General features: G+C 37.2%; 1 protein-coding gene across 3 annotated transcripts in view; it reads right to left on the bottom strand.

Annotated features, from left to right (window-relative positions):
* LOC125266486 (TOM1-like protein 2) overlaps nucleotides 1-23,667 on the bottom strand; it is a 51,991-nt gene that overhangs the window by 19,174 nt on the left and 9,150 nt on the right. For all 3 annotated transcript variants that reach the window (XM_048187202.1, XM_048187212.1, XM_048187221.1), the window contains exons 2-6: nucleotides 13,287-13,371; nucleotides 1,994-2,072; nucleotides 1,583-1,732; nucleotides 391-525; nucleotides 146-307 (exon numbers count right to left, since the gene is read on the bottom strand). In XM_048187202.1, coding sequence (XP_048043159.1) covers nucleotides 146-307; nucleotides 391-525; nucleotides 1,583-1,732; nucleotides 1,994-2,072; nucleotides 13,287-13,371 — 611 coding nt within the window. The remainder of the gene's footprint in view (nucleotides 1-145; nucleotides 308-390; nucleotides 526-1,582; nucleotides 1,733-1,993; nucleotides 2,073-13,286; nucleotides 13,372-23,667) is intronic.

The raw sequence follows: 23,667 nt of genomic DNA on the forward strand, positions 1-23,667 counted from the left end.
TAAGTTTATTTCTATAGCACTTTTCACTAAAATCTCTTCTTAGCAGTAAGACAGCTCACTAGGTCTGGAACAGAGCCTCCGTTCACCACATTTCAGCTAAGCATTGAATGTAGCATATAGCAGTCTATTCTAAGGTGAGTGTGACCTGCTCTGGGTTTGCTGTGATCGGGCCTGATACAGCTGGAATCTGGGTGGGGTTTACGTCGGGTGTCGCAGCAGCTGCAGGTTTAGGGATCGCCTGAGATGCTGTCTTGGGCTGCGTGGGTGCTTTGTACTTGTGAATGCCTGGATCCACCTCAGGAACTCCCTAAAATGACACGCAAGAGGAGATGAAGCGAAATGAATGAAAACAGATATGCAAGAGCCGTGAGTGTGGTGCATTTTTCTCACTCGCTGTGGTGTATGGATGGGTGACAAGGCATCCAGGTCTGCCATGGGAAACTCAATTCCTTTCCTCTTCAGCTCCTCGTAAATGTGCACGACTCCAGTGAGGTCTGGGCTACTCCTGAACGCATCTGCCCAGGCCTGGGGTTGAACACAAAGACAGAGAGATGATTGGTTAATGTACAGGGGGTTATATGAGAGCTGAAAGAGATACTATATTATATTAAATACACAATAACTAGGTTTATATATTTATCAATAAATCCAATTTCTTTCAATCTCATATATTTTTACTAATTGAATGTTGCTTGTTCTACAGCAGCCATTTGTTCATCATTTTTAACATTCTGAAAATTTGATCATTTAAATAAAATAAATGCAAATATTTAATAATGAACTATGCCATGATTTTGTTTAATTCCAGAATTCTTACCTATTACATTTATGTACTGTATGATTGACAAATATGCATCACATTAAAACGGTTGACAGTTGATGGCACCCATTGACTTCCATAGTATTTTTTCTAACTATGGTAGTCAATGGGGGGCGAGATCTGCTTGGTTACAAACATTCTTCAAAATGTCTTCTTCTGTGTTCACAAAAGAAACAAAGAACGCAAAAGAAGATATTTCAATAAAGAAATTTATACAGGTTTGGAACAACATGAGTGTGAGTAAATGATGACAAAATTTTCATTTTTGGGTGAACTATCCCTTTAAGTCATCTTAAGGCCCCATTGCTATTGGGCTCCGGCACCCTGGTTGAAAACCACTTAGAAAATGGCTATAATTGCCAAATTTGGAAGAATAGATTCTCTGGATGGTTAGGGATATGCTTGTTGTCTAATGGTGGGAAATTTTACAGGCTGAAAAAAAAATGTGACCATTGGATTTGGGAGGATGCAAAAGTACTGTAGATACAATTCTGGAAACTGTCCTGTATCTACCTTAAACTGAGTCAATCTGATTCTGCAATGGCTTCCAGTCAACTAGAATTAATGCAATTGGAAGCTGCCTCGTAGACCAGGTCCAGCAGACCTAGTTTCCAGCCCCAATAAAGAGACAGTCCTCTAGCTCTACTGCACATCCATTCTGAATGTAGCAATGGTCATCAATGGTGGTTTCTAAAGGCGATTATTGCTAAAACAAAGGAAGAGCTCGGGGGAATATTGAGCCATTTTCCTCACTCAATTCACCTGAATAAGTGACAGCACTTTGTCCTGCACTATAGCAGGAGGGTTGGTCTTCGGAGTGATGATCTTCACCATGACACCTTCGATGAAGTCTCTGTTGGCAATGTGGACGTGAAAACGGTGGCCACAGTTTTTCACGCAAGTCTCCAGCACCTAGAAAAGACAAGTACGTAAGAAACTGAGATTATCAATCATTTAGACAAGCCAAAGCTTGCAGATGACAGCATAAAACAGCACTTCCAGCTAGCAAACTGCATCCAAATAGCCACAAAACACATTATTTAAATGTCAAAATAGCCTCTGGCAGGCCTGAAGGAGAAATTTACAAAGTACTCAGCCGCCATTAACTATTAAACATGCAGAGCATCAGACTAAAAAAACAGATCTGCTTTATGTGAAAGTGAGGGAACTCACAGTTAGAGCCAGCATCACTTCACGGAAGTTCTTGTTGCCGTTGAGTCTCTTTTTCAGCGCACGCATAGCATCTTTGGGCCTGTGGGGGCAAACAGTGTAAACGACTAGACGAAAGCTCATTCTCACCAACTATAAATGATACCTATATAACCATCCACACCAATGGATTCTAGGCGCACACTTCAGTTATGTTCTGCCACAATTGCAGTGCAAACTTTGAAGAACGAAGGATTTGACTGCCTTTCAATGGCGTTCATCGGTTGAAAAATAAATCCTCTGAGAAACTGCTTATAATTGTGGTGTGAGCTCCAATATTCTCTTATGGTGCGATTACATTAGCGAAATTTTGGCGAAATGTCATGAGAAAGAAACATCCATTGTCTGTTGTCAATAGTGTAGTGATATATGAAGCACAGCTCACACAAAGAAGCAGCTTTCAATGCAGCGAATCTGTGTGACCAACCTGAACTTGTTGCGAAGAGATATCTTTCGTCCTCAAGCAAAATTCACAATCACATGGACTTGAATTGAAATGACTAGATTTTGCATGTAAAAATTTGTCGAACAACAGTAAATGTGACTGCACCTTTGGAGTTAGAGCATAAACATTTTTTTAAAACTTTATGTTTATAGTTATTACCCAATTGGATAGTTCACCCAAAAATGAAAATCATCCCAATGATTTACTCACCCTCAAGCCATCCTAGGTGTATATGACTATCCTCTTTCAAACACAAATATATTCTGGCTCTTCCAAGCTTTATAATGGTAGTAAATGGGGCTCAAGATTTTGAAGCCCAAAAAAGCGCAGTCATCCATCATAAAAGTAATCCATATGGCTCCAGGGGGTTAATAAAGCCTTCTGAAGTAAAGCAATGGGTTTTTGTAAGAATAATATAAATTATATTTAACTTTATAAACTATAATAGCCAGCTTCCGGCAATGGCTGTACGCAATTCTAGTTTTGGTGGAAGAGTGACCGCTCTGATCCGACGCAAGACGTACTGACGAACAAAGAAGCGCAGAGGATAGAGAAAAACAAAACACCGGTCATAAATTAGAAGTCTAAAATTAGAATTTTTAAAGAGAATTGTTGGAGGATTTCGATATAAGAGAAGAGGAGCTTGAGTTGTTGCCAGCCCTACTTATTTGAACCGCGAGAGGCGGTCAAACATCGGCTCAGAGGTCACTCTTCTGCCGGAACTCGACTCGCATACGGCCGTTGCTGGAAGCCAGTTATTATAGTTTATAAAGTTTTGAATATGGTTTTTTCTTACAAAAACTCATCGCTTCAAAAGGCCTTTATTAACCCCCTGGAGCCGTGTGGATTACTTTTTTTTGATGAATGAATGCACTTTTTTGGGCTTGGAAGAGCCAGGATATATTTTTAATATAACTCCGATTGTGTTCGCCAGAACGAAGATAGTCACAAACACCAAGGTTGGCTTGACAGCGAGTAAATCATGGGATAATTTTCATTTTTGGGTGAGCTATCCCTTTAAAGGGCTACTGATATGAGTATATTCTACTGAAGAAGCTGTTTATTTATACCTACATTATATCACAAAATAACCATTCATTAGTGGCATTGCTCACATTTAGGGTTAGGGATATGAACAAACCCCTAACAGTAGCTATAGAACTGATGTTTTGCGTCATAGACTTTTTGCATCTGTGTTGTTTATTTCAGCATGATTAGATCGACTATAATTACCCAGGACCGCAACTAACTATTTTAAAGCATACAATTTTGCAGAGCAGTCTGTGAGCTCAGGATAGGAATTAAAAGACTCAATCTGACTAGACACCACCAGAGCGCCAGTACTGAAAGCCCTCTTACAAACACAGTGTAATTCAGGGCCAGGAAGTTCATCATCTCCAAGCTTACATAAGAAGCAGCAATTGGGTTTGTTTTTCCTGTGGTGTGATCAAAGCTCTTGTGTCTTCCCAGTCAGATCTAAGGAGCTTTTTATAAGCAAGAACAACGACAGCTACTAAAAGTTGAACTCATTGTAGAGACATTTTAACGTTTGTACAAATGAATGCGAGAAATTATTTTTAATCATTATTCATTCATATTTTTAATCATTAGTCATTATTTTTAATCAATATTTTTGTAACAGGGTGTTACCAACATGGCCGCCAACTGACTTGCCTTACGGACAAACTTTGCTCAGACTCAAACTTCAAACTGGAGAAATGGAGAAAAGCAATATTAGCTCCATCCAAAAACACATTACCTCTTCTTTTGAATAAGTAATTACTATGATATGAACATATATGAATGTGCTTAATATAAAGTAATCTGGATGTACAAACCTGATTCAAAAAAGTTTGGACACTGTACAAATTTTGAATAAAAAAGGAATGCAATAATTTACAAATCTCATAAACGTATATTTTATTCACAATAGAATATAGATAACATATCAAATGTTGAAAGTGAGACATTTTGAAATGTCATGCCAAATATTGGCTCATTTTGGATTTTATGAGAGCTACACATTCCAAAAAAGTTGGCAATAAGAGGCCAGAAAAGTTAAATGTACATATAAGGAACAACTGGAGGACCAATTTGCAACTTATTAGGTCAACTGGCAACATGATTGGGTATAAAAAGAGCCTCTCAGAGTGGCAGTGTCTCTCAGAAGTCAAGATGGGCAAAGGATCATCAATTCCCCCAATGCTGTGGTGAAAAATAGTGGAGCAATATCAGAAAGGAGTTTCTCAGAGAAAAATTGCAAAGAGTTTGAAGTTATTATCATCTACATAATATCATCCAAAGATTCAGAGAGTCTTGAACAATCTATGTGCGTAAGGGTCAAGGCCGGAAAACCATACTGGATGACCGTGATCTCCGGGCCCTTAGACGGCACTGCATCACATACAGGAATGCTACTGTAATGGAAATCACAACATGGGCTCAGGAATACTTCCAGAAAACATTGTCGGTGAACACAATCCACCGTGCCATTCGCCGTTGCCGGCTAAAACTCTATAGATCAAAAAAGAAGCCATATCTAAACATGATCCAGAAGCACAGGCGTTTTCTCTGGGTCAAGGCTCATTTAAAATGGACTGTGGCAAAGTGGAAAACTGTTCTGTGGTCAGATGAATCAAAATTTGAAGTTCTTTTTGTAAAACTGGGACGCTTGTCATCCGGACTAAAGAGGACAAGGACAACCCAAGTTGTTATCAGCGCTCAGTTCAGAAGCCTGAATCTCTGATGGTATGGGGTTGCATGAGTGCGTGTGGCATGGGCAGCTTACACATCTGGAAAGGCACCATCAATGCTGAAAGGTATATCCAAGTTCTAGAACAACATATGCTCCCATCCAGATGTCGTCTCTTTCAGGAAAGACCTTGCATTTTCCAACATGACAATGCCAGACCACATACTGCATCAACTACAACATCATGGCTGCGTAGAAGGAGGATCCGGGTACTGAAATGGCCAGCCTGCAGTCCAGATCTTTCACCCATAGAAAACATTTGGCGCATCATAAAGAGGAAGATGAGACAAAAAAGACCTAAGACAGTTGAGTAACTAGAAGCCTGTATTAAGACAAGAATGGGACAACATTCCTATTCCTAAACTTGAGCAACTTGTCTCCTCAGTCCCCAGACGTTTGCAGACTGTTATAAAAAGAAGAGGGGATGCCACACAGTGGTAAACATGGCCTTGTCCCAACTTTTTTGAGATGTGTTGATGCCATGAAATTTAAAATCAACTCATTTTTCCCTTAAAATGATACATTTTCTCAGTTTAAACATTTGATATGTCATCTATGTTGTATTCTGAATAAAATATTGAAATGTGAAACTTCCACATCATTGCATTCTGTTTTTATTCACAATTTGTACAGTGTCCCAACTTTTTTGGAATCGGGTTTGTACTACATTCACCTTTTTGTCACTGTCATGTGACTTATGGTGGCAGTTGCACTGTCATTCACAAATCCTCTCCCTTGTCCTCATGGGATAGTAAAGTGTTCATTTGACTTAGTCTTCTGTTCAGACTACTAATTTCACATTGTTTATCGCCAAGTATATAGTAGGGAAGTATGTGATTTCAGATGCTGTCATCATGTGTGTCATTCTCAAATAGAGAAGAGGAACTATAGTAATAGCCTCTTGCATTATGGGAAGTACAAAAGGGCAGAAGTGAAAAACGAACCTGAAGGGGAAAAAAACAACAACTGGGAAATTCTGGAAATTCTATAAATCATGTCAGATTCGACTATTCTCGACTATAAGTCCAAATGTACTCTTTGGCATAATCTGCTTAAAGGGGCATTTATGTAAATAATTGAATACATAATTAACAGGAAAGATTGTTTAAATTCTTGAAAACACCCACAACTTCTAGTACAACAGCAAAAAACCAGCCCAAACAAAGCAGAGCACAACAGAGTCCTGTGTTCCCTCACACAGAACAGAGACAAGCCTGTAGTGCCAGTTTGATGACAGTATGTGTGAGAGAAAAAGAGAAAATGAAGAATCATACGGAGCTGGAACAGCACCATGACTCTGTGTAAAGGGCCTGTCTTCACCTGGTATGAACATTTGTCTCAGGTTTTTGTTTTCTCCATTGAACGTCTTCAATGGAGAAATGTTTTCTCCATTGAACTATCCACTCAGATAAAACCTATTTCCTATTTCATGTAGCATTATATGCCGATGATGTTCTGGGCCTGATTTCCTGAAAACTTCTTAACTCTATGTCATTCTTAAATTATACTTTAACGTTAATACGTGTTTCCCGAAACATTCCTAGTTATTCGAAGTCATTCTCCGTAAGGTTGGTCTGGACCACTCTTAGCTATACCTTACCTTATGTATACGAATATAGTTCTTAAGTTGTAATACACCCAGTGTTCAATTATAATGGCAAAGAATAAAATGCAAAAATTCACTGCTAAATTCAAATGTGCTTTAGCGCTGATCCAGAGACAGATACGCTTAGCACTTGTCATATATCACAACTATTCAGTGTTTTCAACCACATCAGGTTTATTTTAGGTTTCAGACATTTAAATACACCTTCGAATGAAGTACAAGGCTATACAGTCAAACCAAAAATTATTCAGATGTTTTTGATAAATGTTTACTAGTGGGTGCAGGACACTATAGTTCATTTATGTAAGTGAGGATAGCAAAATAAAGTAAACTGTGACATATTATACCCAAACATTCTTCATACAGTGGACTACCAGTAAAATTAATAAACATTTGGAACCAAAAATTATTCAGACACTTTGACCTGACCATGTTTTACTTAAGTGTTATCTGACATAATTAAGATTTTTTTTTTCTGTCACTTTTTAACTCAGAGTTCTTACCATTTTTAAACTATAGTGAAACTGTATTAATGAATGAAATGTTCAAGGTGTCTGAATAAATTTTGGTTTGACTGTATAAAAAAAGACATTTATAGTTTGTTAAAAATCAAATTCCATACACTGATGTCTATGGAAGCTGCAATAATAACCCTTTCAATTATATAATTTAGTGTTTGAAATTTAAAGATGCCCTAGAATTAAAAATTGAATTTACCTCAGCATAGTTGAATAACAAGAGTTCAGTACATGGAAATGACATACAGTGAGTCTCAAACTCCATTGTTTCCTCCTTCTTATATAAATCTCATTTGTTTAAAAGACCTCCGAAAAACAGGCGAATCTCAACATAACACCGACTGTTACGTAACAGTCGGGATCATTAATATGTACACCCCCAATATTTGCATATGCCAGCCCATGTTCAAGGCATTACACAAGGGCAGCCAGTATTAACGTTTGGATCTGTGCACAACTGAATAATCAGACTAGGTAAGCAAGCAAGAACAATAGCGAAAAATGGAAGATGGAGCAATATTAACTGACATGATTCATGATAACATGATATTTTTAGTGATATTTGTGAATTGTCTTTCTAAATGTTTTGTTAGCATGTTGCTAATGTACTGTTAAATGTGGTTAAAGTTACCATCGTTTCTTACTGTATTCACGGAGACAAGACTGTCGTTACTTTCATTTTTAAACACTTGCAGTCTGTATAATTCATAAACACAACTTCATTCTTTATAAATCTCTCCAACAGTGTGTAATGTTAGCTTTAGCCACGGAGCACTATCAAACTCGTTCAGAATCAAATGTAAACATCCAAATAAATACCATACTTACGCAAATAGACATGTTGCATGACGAACACTTTGTAAAGATCCATTTTGAGGGTTATATTAGCTGTGTGAACTTTGTTTATGCATTGTTTAAGGCAAGCACGAGCTCCGTGGGCGGGGAGCGTGAGCATTTAAAGGGGCCGCAGCCTAAATCGGCTCATATTTAATGATGCCCCAAAATCAAAAAAATTAATAAAAAAAAAAAATTGATGGGGTATTTTGAGCTGAAACTTCACAGACACATTCAGGGGACACCTTAGACTTATATTAAATCTTTAAAAAAACGTTCAACGGCACCTTTAAATTAAAAAGGTTGCCTGACGCGTTTCCAAGGAATTAAAAAAAAAAAAAATAATAATAATAATAATGTTGTAAAATATCGGTCGCCTTAAACTCACGCTGGGGGATCAGCTAGAATATGACCCACCAGAATATGAATTAGAATATAGATTTAGTTTGCAATTTGGATTTTTTTTTATAAAATCCTTTTATAAAGTCCTGATAAATGCAATTTGTATAGAGTGTATAGAGTGAATTATGAATTAGAGTGAAGCCCCTGTATAGAGTGAATTATTGATTCTCGAGCCATCGATGTCAACCAATTCAGCACCGCCGCCATGGACAGCACCTGGTAACGTCACACTTAAGAAGATATATCTTAAGCCAGTGGTTCTCAACTCCAGTCCTCGGGACCCACTGCTCTGCACATTTTGTATGTCTCTCTTATATGACACACTCAATTCAGTTCATGCAGACTCTCCTAATGAGCTGATGATCTAAATCAGGTGTGTTAAATAAGGGATACATACAAAATGTGCAGAGCAGTGGGTCCCGAGGACTGGAGTTGAGAAACACTGTCTTAAGCAACCTTCTAAGGGATAGTTCAGGGAATTCACTTTATATTTTCAGTTAAGGTATACCTTTAGAGTCTTCATAGCGTGCTAAGAGACAACGTTATCGGTAAACCCAGCCCTGGTTTTCATGGAAAATCCAGTACAGTCTATTTCTAGCCTGCTGTCTATTTGTGAAGAGTTTTGCCATTTACCTGGTTTCAAGGTTAATTGGTGTAAATCTGCCCTAAATGAGTCTGCTAAAATGTTGCAGTATCCACCCATTATTTCTGCTGTTCAGCACTTTAATTACCTTGGGATACAAATTTATCCCTCTTTGAACCATACTGTGACGCATAATTTTCAGAAGTAGGCAAGGACATCAAGAGAGATCTGGACAGATGGATTAATCTGCCCAACTCTCTACAGGCCGGGATCTCTATTGCAAAAATAAATATTTTGCCTCAACTGATTTTTTTTAGTTCTATGATACCCCTCCCTTCTGTCAACTTCTGGAATTAAATCCATGGTAATATCTCCCAATTAATCTGGAATAGAAAAAGACAGCATTTGAAGTTGGCTACTTCACAGAGGAAGAGGGTAAATGGGGGCTTAACAGTATTACATTAAGTTCTATTTTTGGTCTTTTGTGCTCCGGCCTCTGCTTGTATGGTTTAACCCTCATACCCCTGTCTCTTGGCGTAAGATAGAAGAACATATTGTGCGTTTGTGGAATCTGGAAGACATCCTTTTTTCTAATGCATGTGCTTTGGTCCCATAGTTTCCCATCTTATTCAAACTTGGAGGTTGGTTGAATCTAGATGCAATATCTCCTGTAGGTGGCATACACAGTCTCCCATATTCAATAATAAAGGCCTGACAATTGGTGACAGACCCATTCCTCCTTTGCACTGGAGTAGGACTGGTATTTGCTATTTGAAGTACATTCATAATGATTCTGATTTGTGTTCTTTTCAAGACACTGCAAACTCATTCAATTTGCCAGCCTCCTATTTTTGTTTTTTGTTTTTATTTTTACCTACAGCTTAGATCGGCCCTCAAAGCATATGGTGCACCCTGGCAACAGCCTTTGCTTGTACACCCTTTATATAAATCGATTATTTCTCAAGGGAAACATTAATAATAAGCATAAGCGCACAGTACTAGCTGGCCTCATAGCTGCTAAAAAGATGACTTTCTGTTAAATGTCGGATTCTTACATTTCTGGATGTGACTTTTTTTTTAACCGTCCACTGCTCGACTTAAAGGTACCCTAGAACTTTTGGATGTAATATAAGTCTAAGGTGTCCCCTGAATGTGTCTGCAAAGTTTCAGCTCAAAATACCCCATAGATTTTTTTTAATTAATTTTTTTAACTGCCTATTTTGGGGCATAATTAGAAATGAGCCGATTCAGGGTGTGTGGCCCTTTAAATCTCGTGCTCCATGCCCCAAGAGCTCGCGCTTGCCTTAAACATAAAAAAAGTTCACACAGCTAATATAACCCTCAAAATGGATCTTTACAAAGTGTTCATCATGCAGCATGTCTAATCGCGTAAGTACAGTGTTTATTTTGATGTTTACATTGATTCTGAATGAGTTTGATAGTGCTCCGTGGCTAATGGCTAATGCTACACTGTTGGAGAGATTTATAAAGAATGAAGTTGTGTTTATGCATTATACAGACTGCAAGTGTTTAAAAATGAAAATAGCAACGGCTCTTGTCTCCGTGAATACAGTAATAACCGATGGTAACTTTAACCACATTTAACAGTACATTAGCAACATGCTAACGAAACATTTAGAAAGACAATTTACAAATATCACTAAAAATATCATGATATCATGGATCATGTCAGTTATTATTGCTCCATCTGCCATTTTTCGCTATTGTTCTTGCTTGCTTACCTAGTCTGATGATTCAGCTGTGCACATCCAGACGTTAATACTGGCTGCCCTTGTGTAATGCCTTGAACATGAGCTGGCATATGCAAATATTGGGGGCGTACACCCCAACTGTTACGTAACAGTCGGTGTTATGTTGAGATTTGCCTGTTCTTCAGAGGTCTTTTAAACAAATGAGATTTATATAAGAAGGAGGAAACAATGGAGTTTGAGACTCACTGTATGTCATTTCCATGTACTGAACTCTTGTTATTCAACTATGCCGAGGTAAGTTCAATTTTTGAATCTAGGGCACCTTTAATGGTTCGGATGAAAAGACACTCTGTATTTTGGCACACTGTTGCTGAGTCACTGAAAGCCTGGTTGAGATGATCTCTTTTCTTTATCTGATTTAATTTAAGTTGATTTAATTATGTTTACTCATTAATTCAAGCTCCTGAACTTGAGTACTTCCCCTTTGTTTGTTTTTTTCTCTACCTGTATATGTATATTGTATATTTATGTATGGATGTATGTATATGTGTATGTATATGTATTTTATTTATATGTGTGTATTTCACAAGTAATGATGCTGAAAATTCAGCTTTGACCACAGGAATATATTACATTTTAAAATGTATTCAAATTTCAAAAAATTGTAATAATATTTCACAATGCTACTGTTTTTACAGTATTTTCGATCAAATAAATGCAGCCTTGGTAAGCATAAGAGACTTCTTTCACAAAAATATTACCAACCTCAAACTTCTGAATGGTAGTGTACGTCATTTAATACATCAATGTGTATGTTTATCAGTACTAAAGATGTCAAAAAATTTAAATCAGACAGTTCTTCTGTGGTTGACCAGGGGCCCATTTCAATAAGGTGGTTCAACCAACTCTGAGTTAAAACTTGAATTGAGTTGACTTACTCAGAGATGGGAAACTCTTGAGTTTTCAGTTTCAGAACAACTAAATCGAGTTAGTTCAATCAACTTTGAGTGAAGAGAGGATGGCCACAATACCAAGCATTGGAAGAATATTAAAATCCAACTGGAAAAAGAATAACTGTTGCTTTTGTATTAGTAGGAAATACAGATGACCAAATAAATTGTCCATAAAGTAATCTGTTTCATTTTCAGAAGGTGCAATGATGGGTATATTGTGTGTCATCAAAGCATCCAACCACATCAGGAAATCCTAAATGTTATTAAAAAAAAGACCCAGTAATTAAATTGTAATTGTTAGGTAACTTCCAGTGATCGCTGCATCATGTTATCATGTCAGATTAGCCTCATTTAAACCAATTTCTGCACCACTGACCTGCAATCCTGTGAAACTGCTCTTTGATGGCTCTCATAGGTTTGTGTCCAGGAAACAACACAAAAACTCTCAGAAAAAGCGTGAGAGCTAGGCACACTTTCCTTACCGCTCTGCATACAGCGGCCTTACTAATGTGCTCTGCATCCCCGATGTCATATAGAAAACTACCATTCAAATGTGCCCTATAGAGAATGATGTGATTGCAAGCAGATTGGGTTATGACTTATGAGTAAACATTCTTCAAATTATCTTCTTTTGTGTTCTGCAGAAGAAAGAAAGTCAGAGGTTTTATGCTTTTCGACATCAGGTGTAAACAGGCCCAGAGGAACTGCGAGAACCCATTACTGATGAAGCACAATGCTACGAAAAGACATTCACAGTCAGGTCCTGTCCCAAATGGCACCCTAAACACTCACGGTCTTCCTACGAGTCCACACTTTTGTGGCGTAATGCCGCTTTGACTATTGGGAAGAAGTCTGCTGTGGAGCTCGCGAACACCCTTCTGAAAACTAAAATGACAAACGGGACACCCAACGCACACGCGGCAGCCATTTAGGGCTGTCAAACGATTAATCGCGATTAATTGCATACAAAATAAAAGTTTGAGTTTGCATGATATATATGTGAGTAATGTGTGTAAATAATATGTATATATAAATACACACAAATTAATGTATATATTTAAGAGAAATAAGTTATTTATGTACAAAAAAATATAAATTATCTAAAATATTAAAGAAATACATATACTTGTAAATATTTCTCAAATATATACATGGATGTGTATTTATTTATATATACATAATAATTACACACAGTACACCCACATATATTAGGCAAACTCAAACTTTTATTTTGTATGCGATTAATCGTTTGACAGCCCTACAGCCATTGTAAGTCCACAAGCCCGAAAGGACATATGAAGTGTGCCATTTGGGACAGGGCCACTGTCTGCTCTGTGGTCTGTGAGAGTCACTGTGAGTCATCAGCAGAATCTGTGTGCAAGTGTGTGTGTGTGTGTGTGTGTGTGTGTGTGTGTGTGTGTGTGTGTGTGTGTGTGTGTGTTGGTTTCTCACCCTTCCTCGGTCTCATTAATGATGTCACAAATCTCCATGTTGAGTGTCCAGTCTTCATTCTGCAAGGAGCCATCTGTGGCTTTTTCTGTGAGAAACAAATCACACACTGATCAGCAGGATGTTTCAATTACTGACACAAACTCAATCACGAGTTCCGGACACATGACCACGTCTGGAACTCAAGCTGTGTTCCAATCGACAGAGTCACTACGTAGTGTTCACAGCTCATTCCCTGAGCATGCTGTGTAAGTTAACTTCACTTGACAAAATACGTTCATTCGGAACACCCTGAAGTAACATCAAACAGACCAAACTCAAATTGTGCATATTAGAGAAATGTGAGGTATGATGAGATAATATACTTCTGTAAATAAATATATTATACTTTTATTTAATATACATGCGTGTATATATATATATATATATATATATATATATATATATATATATATATATATATATATATATATACATACACAGTACAGTCCAAAAGTTTGGAACCACTAAGATTTTTAATGTTTTTAAAAGAAGTTTCGTCTGCTCACCAAGGCTACATTTATTTAATTAAAAATACAGTAAAAACAGTAATATTGTGAAATATTATTACAATTTAAAATATCTGTTTTCTATTTGAATATATTTGACAAAGTAATTTATTCCTGTGATGCAAAGCTGAATTTTCAGCATCATTACTCCAGTCTTCAGTGTCACATGATCCTTCAGAAATCATTCTAATATGCTGATCTGCTGCTCAAGAAACATTTAATGTGTACAATTGTACAAAATATTTGTGTACGATATTTCTTTTCAGGATTATTTGATGAATAGAAAGTTCAAAAGAACAGTGTTTATCTGAAATCTAATCTTTTGTAACATTATAAATGTCTTTACTGCCACTTTTGATTGATTTAATGCATCCTTGCTGAATAAAAGTATTCATTTCTTTAATTTCTTTTCAAAAAAATAAAAATAAAAATTCTTACTGACCCCAAACTTTTGAACGGTAGTGTATAATGCTACAGAAGCTTTGTATTTCAGATAAATGCTGTTCTTTTGAACTTTCTATTCATCAAGGAATCCTGAAAAAAAAAGTACACAACTGTTTTCAACATTGAAAAAAATCATAAATGTTTATTGAGCAGCAAATCAGCATATTAGAATGATTTCTGAAGGATATATATATATAAAAATGTATTCTAAATTTCAATTAATATGTTATATTTGAAAACGCTAAATTGAGTGATTTGAAAAGTCTGTTGCGATGTTTAAAATATAAAATAAATGCAATGTGGTTATATTAGATGAGTATTTTATCTTAACCAACTGTAATCATGATAGTTGCATTGCAACTGTTGTGTCTTGCGCACTTTATACTAAAAAATAACATGTACAATTAAACTTACACCTGGGACTAATTAAACTTTATAAATATGGTAGAGCCATTACACCATCATTATATTAGTCAGAACTTGCAGTATTGGGATGATGCCAATGCTGTTCACATTCTCTTTGAACTTCGCTCCCTTCATATGGGAAAGTCACTTAAGATGGTGAAATACCCTGTGAAGTCCATTTTGCATGGCACTAACAGTTGATTGGAACGCACCTTTAGGTCTGGGAAGCTACTTCAAAACTGTAGTGTAGCTTGTCAAGACATAATTTAAATAAGCTACTAACAAAATATAACTAACAACATAAAAATCTATTTAGTATGGTAACTTCTTTTTAAGTAGCCTACATAAATAGATATAATTAATTTTATTTTATTTTTTTCAAATTATGTTTTTAAATTTAATTTTTTCTGTATACCGTTCACATCACAGAAATCATAGGGTACTACAAAAATGTCTAAAATATCTAAAAATCAGAGTAAATATTTATCTTGCACAAGAAACCACGAGGACCAGGAAAAAATAAATAAATTAAAGAAATAAAATCACAGATCAATTGCAAATAAATGTGACATGTCATTTCTGCACCATTACCGTCATCAAAAGTTTCTACAAAATATAATGACTGTTTTCAAAAATTTTTCCAGAACACTCCCCCTCTCTGACATATAGTTCTGGTCAGCAAACAAACATGTTACATGTTATACATTTAACTAAATTACACACTAAAACACACATATAAACCACTAAGTGTGGATGTATATGTGTGTACATATTAGGGGTGTAACGATATTAAAACCGAACTGAAAAAACACGATAAACCAACCACGGTATGAACCGCGATACTCTCATAGTGTACTGAACGTGCCCCACCCCCTGCTGCCCCACCTAGCCCTGGCATATTGGATCTACACAACGAGTACAAGAGTTGTAGCCTAACCACCATTAACTGCAACAAACCAAGTGTCATCTTTCAAATTCTCTCCATTTAATCGCGAAATTCAAACAAACAAAAAAATGTCGTTTTGGCGTGACAGATCACTGTACAGGCGGCAGCGTTGAGCACGATTAAACGCGATCTTCTCTTCCTCTTTAATACTAATTACAGAATAAACATGAATGAACATCTGAAGGTATGTTGAAAGATACAGTACAACTTACTGAAACGTATAATATCTCATGTAATCGCTCAATCAGTGTTTCAATGGTAGAAAGACATTAATAAAACAGCTTGTAATGTCTCTTAGCCATCTCTCTTTCTACAGTCTTTCTTCAAATCTCCCCCTTCCTCACTCTCTCTCCTCCCCCATCATGAGTGCACACGCTCCCCTACTGCTGATTGGCTACAACTGTGTTATGCTGCTCAGTCTGATCCACTTTCAACAGCGTTTCTCAGAAATCGCTTACTGCACCTTTAAATTGGCTGAGACAAAACTTTCAGTTACTCCCCATCACTGCTAACCTGAATCACTCTATGAGAAGATCAGCCTCTAGCAGAAGAGATTTCAGCTTTACTGCCTCCCATCTGTGAGGGAGGCCTGACCTGAACTCGCCTGGCCTGGATTATTAATCAATTGTCAGATGTCATTTTCCTCATTGCTTACACAATAGTAGCACAGATAAGATTTTAATCTTATCCAACTACTGGTGCTCTTCTGGTAAAAAAAAAGGCTTGATTTACACAGTGATGAGATAGTGAGAAGTTAATGTAGTACTTTTAGAAAATAAAAATCACCAGCATGTGTTTCATAATACAACGTTTAGGAAGAGAGTGTGATGAAATAAGATCTAGTTTCACAATCTTTTGAAATCAGGTGTGAAGAAACTTGGGTATGATTCTCGTACATGACAGCTTACAGCTAAAATGTGCTTTTGCGTGTCTGTCTGGCTTGTTTTTAAGCCAAACAGCTTTAGAACGAACAGTAAATGCCACATTATTGAGGATGTACACTTGAGAGATTTCACTGTTGCTCAACATGAAGCTGGCATTGCTTTCCTGGTGAGTGACTCAGGATAAGGGTGGGGACTGATGACAAAACATAGCAAAGAAGATCTGATCAAGCAGGTGAAATGTCACAATCTGGCAACCGGTCTATAAACTACATTCCACACTCAAAACAACTTCTGTTTCCTTGACACTTTCCTGTACTCCTTTGGAAACCGTGCTGTGAGTTTTATCATCAGACACATGAGTAGAATCTGGATTTTTTGGGGGGCATTTTCTGTGCAGATTTTAAGAGGGAAATCTGTGCAATTCCAATTAAATGTTGTTAAAGGTGCTCTAAGCGATCCTGGGTGGAGTAACTTCCTGTTGACGTACGAAATGTTGTCAAACAAAACAGAGGCTAGCTAGACCCTCCCTCCTCCTCCCCCTCCCCTCCGTGCTTCCTGAAACAGTCATGAACGCGCATTTAAAATCATTCTTGTCGGTTATTGGCTGGAGCGTGTTTATTATGATTCGTGGTCCAGGCTGCAACAGTTTGTTTTTATTGCCGTTTTCAGAGCTTGTGGCGACTACAGAGACCGCGTTTTTTTTACAGTGTGTGTCTAAAAACACGTGACATCACTTAGAGCACCTTTAACATTTGCAAGCAAGCAAAGACCCTTTTAAGTGAAATAAATAAATCAATAAATATCTTTTTGCATCCACACAGTTCCTGACCTTTAAAGGGATAGTTCACCCAAAAATGAAAATTATCCCATGATTTACTCATCCTAGGTGTATATGACTATTTTCTTTCAGACAAACACAATCAGAGATATATTTAAAAATATTGTTGCTCCTCCAAGGTGTATAATGGTTGTGAATAAGTGTGTCCACATTTTGAAGCAAAAAAAAAAAACTGCATCCATCCTAATCCATACGACTCCAGAGGGTTAAAAAAGTCCTTCTGAAGTGAAGCGATGGGTTTTTGTGAGAAAAATATCCATATTTAAAACTTTAGAAATTCAAATAACTAGCTTCCGAACTAACCCTTTAAAGTGGAGAAACTTGGAGTCTCTGTTAACTTTAACGTTTTAATTCATTAAATTTACTTATTTAGTTTAGGTTTACCCCAAATTATCAATGCATATTAGTCACAATATTTGGATAACATGGTTGAAATAAAATTACACTGTAGAGCTTTGAGGGCGGGGCAACCTGTCACTCACAAGAGATCCACAAATAGCAAACCCCAACCATCTAATCAATTCCCCATGGACAAAATAAAGTCTCATCCTACATTTTCTCTTGTTTGAGAAGCAGTTTCACTCATACGGTCAAAGAGTGTTCACGCAACAACGTCAGCTCTCGTGTGAACGCAAAACGTATGCTTCATGTGCTCTAGTGAACGCGCATTGCAGATCAATATTTTCATAATGTGGTAAAAAAAATTTTTGCGCAAACAAAGCAATCGCATTGCTTAATGGGGGTTAAACCACTAGAGTCACATGGATTACTTTAACAATGTCTTTACTACCTTTCTGGACAGTAAAAGTAGTAGTTGCTTTGGATCTCTATAGAGGGATAGAAAGCTCTCAGATTTCATTAAACATATCTTAATTTGTGTTTCAAAGATGAACAAAGTTCTTACGGATGTGGAACGACACGAAGGTGAGTATTTAATGACAGAATTTTCATTTTTTGGGTGAAATAACCCTTTAACACCTTTAGTAACCCTTTAGTACATTTGGCCCTATTGTTAGGGAACTGCTCTTAGAGTGCTCACATGTGTTTATTACACTAAAAGCTCTCACGCTGAGCAGCAAAGCACCAATACACATCCGTACAAACACTGAAACACATTGAAACTTCTGTTCATCAAGATATAATCAATTGTGTTTTTACAAGTATGAGTTTAGGCAACATTTCCAAAAAGCTACTTAGGTTACAGTTTCTGTTCCAATTTTGACTACATTTGAGTCACTAGGGTGGCTGACCACAGATCTGTGCTTTGGCCAAAATGAAACATCATGAACAAATTTGGAACAAGCAGCAGTTAGATCTCTAGCTGATGTAGAATTTATCCCCATATCTAGGTCACCATGACTAATTTCCATAACATTTAAACAGAAATTGTGTAAACGACAAATCGACTAGTTTAAGAAATCACCAGAAGAAGTCTGTATAAACTATCCATTTGAAATAGTCTACTAAATCTATGAATCTAACAGGTAAAACCCTTACTGAATGTCACATGTACATGCGCTAAAGATAATTACATGCATTATGATCCTTGTACATTAAATTTGAGCATTCACTTAATCAATGTTAGCCAACAGACATATTTTCAACAATCAACTGAAGCAACAGGCAGTCCAGGACCAATAAGTACTTAATAAAATAAACAGAATTCCTGAAATAAATGACTTTGTCAGCAAGGACGCATTAATCAAAAATGACAGGAAAGACAATTGAACTAAATTGTTTTTATTTCTATAAAAAAATCTAAAAGGACAGTTGTGGTGGTACCACGTTGTCCAAGTAATATAATCAGTGTATGGCCGAACACCGTGTCGGCCTGCCATCAGCATGCCAGTGCCAGTGAACTTTCCCTCAACAAACTGGGAAGTGTCTGGAGCATAACACCACTTTCACAGCTGGGTGAGGCCTCTTCCTTTAGTCTGCAGAGCCGCAGGAAATACTTCATGCCTTATTCATACCCCTGAGCTGCTCTTCTATCAAACTGACAGATGTGTCGAGGCGGAGAGAAAACTGCTGCTACTGTCTGCTCACCAGACACCAGGACAGAGTTCATACCAGCCATCTTCTTCCACTCCTGTCCTACAGCAATGTTCCTGTAGGCTGCCTGTGGGTTGTTTTGTTAAGAAGACACAGGCTGCGTCCGAAATCGCATTAGGTACTTATTTTGAATAAGTACTTTGCAACCTTTAAAAAAGTTTGTTCTATATAGTATAGGGTAGTCAAAAGTACCGAAAAGTACTGTGTTCATGTGCTCAACATATATGTCTGTGACTGGCTACAATGATCAATGCAGGAGAGTTTGAAAGCAGGCATATATCAACGGATAAGTCTATCAGCGGATATATTAGGTATCCACTGATAGACGGATCCGCTGATAAACGGCTGCTTTCAAACGCTCCCGTGTGTATCTGTGTAAGCGCTCAGTGAGCATCAAAGATGTGTATTTACGACATTTTTTTTTTTTTTTTAAGATTTATTTTTGCCTTTATTGTGACTAGATGTGCTGATATTCGGTAATACGATACTGTATATCACGATAATGAATATGCATGATATTGTTACCGTGGGCATCTCAAAATACCTTGAATAATTATTTATTACGAATTATTAGAATTTTTATATTACAATTTAAGAATACTTTACCCATCAACCCTATAAAATCCACAACACCGCTGTATGCAGCGTCAAAGAGGCACGCGCACTATGTAAACAAACCCAACCTGCATGAGAAGCACATGGTAGAACAAGGAGACGCGCTGAATGAAAGTGCACGTTCACTCTCTTACAGCAGAGGGTGCTGATGGAACAGCAGAAATACTGTGGTTACCCCGGAAACCCATAAACAGCTGCGGTACTACAGTATTTAAAATGCTTTAAACAGCCATTCAGTTTTTTTTGTATTCGCAATGTTGTTCATCACAACACCAAATACTTAATATTTAAAGACTTAACTGGCTATTTATTTTCAAACTTAAGTATTTTTATATTTTAATATGGACTACAACATGCCCTATAATGAAATTTTCTGATTATTTGATATTGTTCAGTAACACTCGATGACCTAAGGCTTCATTAGTTAATATGTTAATTCATTATTACCAAACTGACAATGAAAAAATACTTTTATTATAGCATTTATTAGCATTTAAAATAGCATTTATTAATCTTAGTTAATGTTCATTTCTAGTTAATGTTTATTAACATTACTAAAATCAAAAGTTGTAATTATTATTTAAAGGACCTAAAACTAACAATGATCAGTTGTATTAACTAATATTAACAAAAAAATATTACCTTCTGTAACAAATGTAGCTATTGCTCATTCTTAATCTTAGTTAATGCATTAACTAATGTTAAATAATGAGATCTTATATAGTGTTACCTGTTGTTCTTTATAATTCTTTTGCACTTTGATCTGTTTGAAACATTTTACTTTATAATTTGTGTACTGCGTTATTGTATTTAAATGTTCAGAGTTCTTTTTGTTATAACAAAAAGAGATCGGAAAAGGTCCATGAGCCAGGACTCAAACTCGGGACGCCCAAAGCGCAACTGCGCTATGTGTCGGCGCGCTGCCCACAAGGCTATTGGCGCTGACATTATTTACGTATTTGAAGCACTGATCTTTGTAGCCAATCACAGACATATCTGTTGAGCACATGAACACAATGGCCCATCAGAGGTTAGTCAGCATCCGTTCAACGGCGCTCAAAATGCTAGGGGGAAATGCTGGTATCATGACATTTTTTAAATTTCAGTACTGACTTGGTACCCAAGTACACCAGTACTTTTGATAGTACGAATGTGTGTAGTATGAATGTAATTCGAATGTACTATATTCACCATGTTGTCACTGTCAGGTGATGTATGACATCAGTTGTGTCGCTTCACTCTTATTCCTAAATCCTCTCCCGTGGCCTAATGGGATAGTAAAGTGTCTATCATATGCACACTTCAGAATCCCACCAGAAGTAGCAGGTCACTTTTTGCCTACTCTTTTATGAGTACTGTGAATTCAGACATACTACTCTTGTCACATACTGTTTTGAACTATAGTAGTGGTTAAACAGATCATAGTTGATCAGTAGGGCTGTAACGATATGCGATATGAAACCGAAATCGCGATACGCAGGTCCACGAACCTGTATCGCGATGTGAGAAGGCAGAATCGCGACACACCCCTTCCAACTCCCAGAGTTATCCTTCCTGTCCAGATCCAATGCTACCACATTTTTAAATTACTATAAGTATTAGGGGTGTAACGATTTATCGTAGATGGTGTGTCTCAATCAGCTCTCTAGTTCAGTAAGTGTTTCGGGCACACATTGAATCTTGCAAGCAGGTTTAAACGTTTCTCATGTCAGTCTCTTGCATGGTCGCGTGAGAAAAGTCGTGGCTTTCTTTCACCGCAGTGCACAGCAATAGCTGTGCTCACAGAAAAGCAAAAGACGCTTGTGATGCTTTGCTTTAAGTTAGGGGCCGTTCACATATTGCGTCTTTTCCGCGTGCAAGTCAGTTATTATTTTCAAATGTAGCCGGGCGGCAGGCGCGCTCATAATGGGATCAACGCGGTCGCGACGCGCATGCAATTCTCAACTTCTCAGAATGCCGCAAGGGCACCGCAGGTCGTGTGACAAGAATCAACCGATCAGCTATGGCCTTTCCTTAACAAAACATCAAAAGCTCAGCCGAACAGCTGATCATAGCTGATCATACCTGTTCATGGTGGTTTTTATATCTTATCTCCATCAATATATCTCGTAGTAAAACTAATGCAAGGGCTAGAAATCATTTATCCTTTGCAGAAACATCCTGATCCTCTTGGAGAGCTCAGTTCATGGTTGCATAGCAACGGCCGACGCCACAGGAGCGCAAGCGCTTTGGAAAGAAGGAGAAGCGGTGCGGCCGCGCCTTCCACGCCTTTTTAGACGCGATATGTGAACGGCCCCTATTCATAATTCTAAGTTCATGTTAAATTTAACATTTTTTTTCAGTGACAGACAGCCCTATTCAACTGTTAATTTGAATACAGAAGGTTTTTATTAAAATTTTATATTTATTTATTTTATTGAAATGTGATCTTGTATGTACAACAAGGAAAATTATTGAAATTTGTTCATGTTTTTTTAATAAATCTTGTTTGAATTTCAGTTTCATTTTGTTCAAAATATCGTGATACGTATCGTATCGTGAACTCTGTATCGAGATACGTACCGTATCGTGACCTGAGCGTATCGTTACACCCCTATTGATCAGTGATCCCTATGAACCAGACCCCAGAGTTTGGCACACATGTGATTAGCACATTAATATCAAAGTTTAACCACCATAGAGTGAAAGTTTATCATTTGCATGTGTTATATCTTGCCAATTTACACATTCAAGCGATTTAAAACCACTAGCACATAACATTTCACCTTTTAATTCACTTCCATTGTAAGCATATCATAACCCTTTTTTTTTTTTTTTTTTAAAGAAAAAATAGGGAGGAGATGAATTTTTTTTTGGAATTTCTGTCTCACATGCTGTCAACCGGGCTTAACTTCTCCAGAATATTCCTTTAACCAGCGACTTCCAGAGTGAAAATCCTCCAGTAATCTCTTCAAGAAGATTCATGGGGAGGAAGAAAGGAGGCAATAAGTAAACAAACAAGAGCAAGAAAATAAAAATTGGATAATATTGTATGCTAGAAACTGTTAGACAGGTAAAGAAAGCAAGTGGATAACAGGCAAGACACATGGCTGAGTTCAGCCCTGCGGCGGAAGACAGCGAGAGCTGGACTGAGTGCTAGTCTGAATCACGTGGACTCAGCCGTACCAATCTCTGCCAAACACCACACGGCCATACAGTCACACACATTTGAGACCTGAACACCACAGCCTGACCTGTATACATCAGTGTTTCCTAATATTAATCGGCAGCAGTGCTGTAACTCTGCTGAATATACAGAGTGATTCATGAACAAATGACTCTTGATTCTTAATGAGCCGTTTTTTTTAATGAACTGGTCAAAAAGTTTTACAAATTCATGTTATGCTTTGAATCAGTCTAACAAATCTACCACTGAATAAACTAACTGAATAATAAGAGAACTTCCTGAACCACAAGCAGTTATTTTAGTATTATTTATTGTCTCTTTTAAAACGGTTAGTTCCTGTCCTTGATTCTTGCTTCACCCAACAGTTCTGTGTATCACTACAACACCCTTAGCAACCAATCTTAGCAACATAGACTGTTTGTTCTCAGTTGATATTGTTCCTTGAAGCTTACTGTATTACGTAGAAGATTATTGTGAGAAAGAGAT

Source organism: Megalobrama amblycephala, linkage group LG1 (assembly GCF_018812025.1).
Source record: "Megalobrama amblycephala isolate DHTTF-2021 linkage group LG1, ASM1881202v1, whole genome shotgun sequence".
Taxonomy (NCBI): Eukaryota; Metazoa; Chordata; class Actinopteri; order Cypriniformes; family Xenocyprididae; genus Megalobrama; species Megalobrama amblycephala.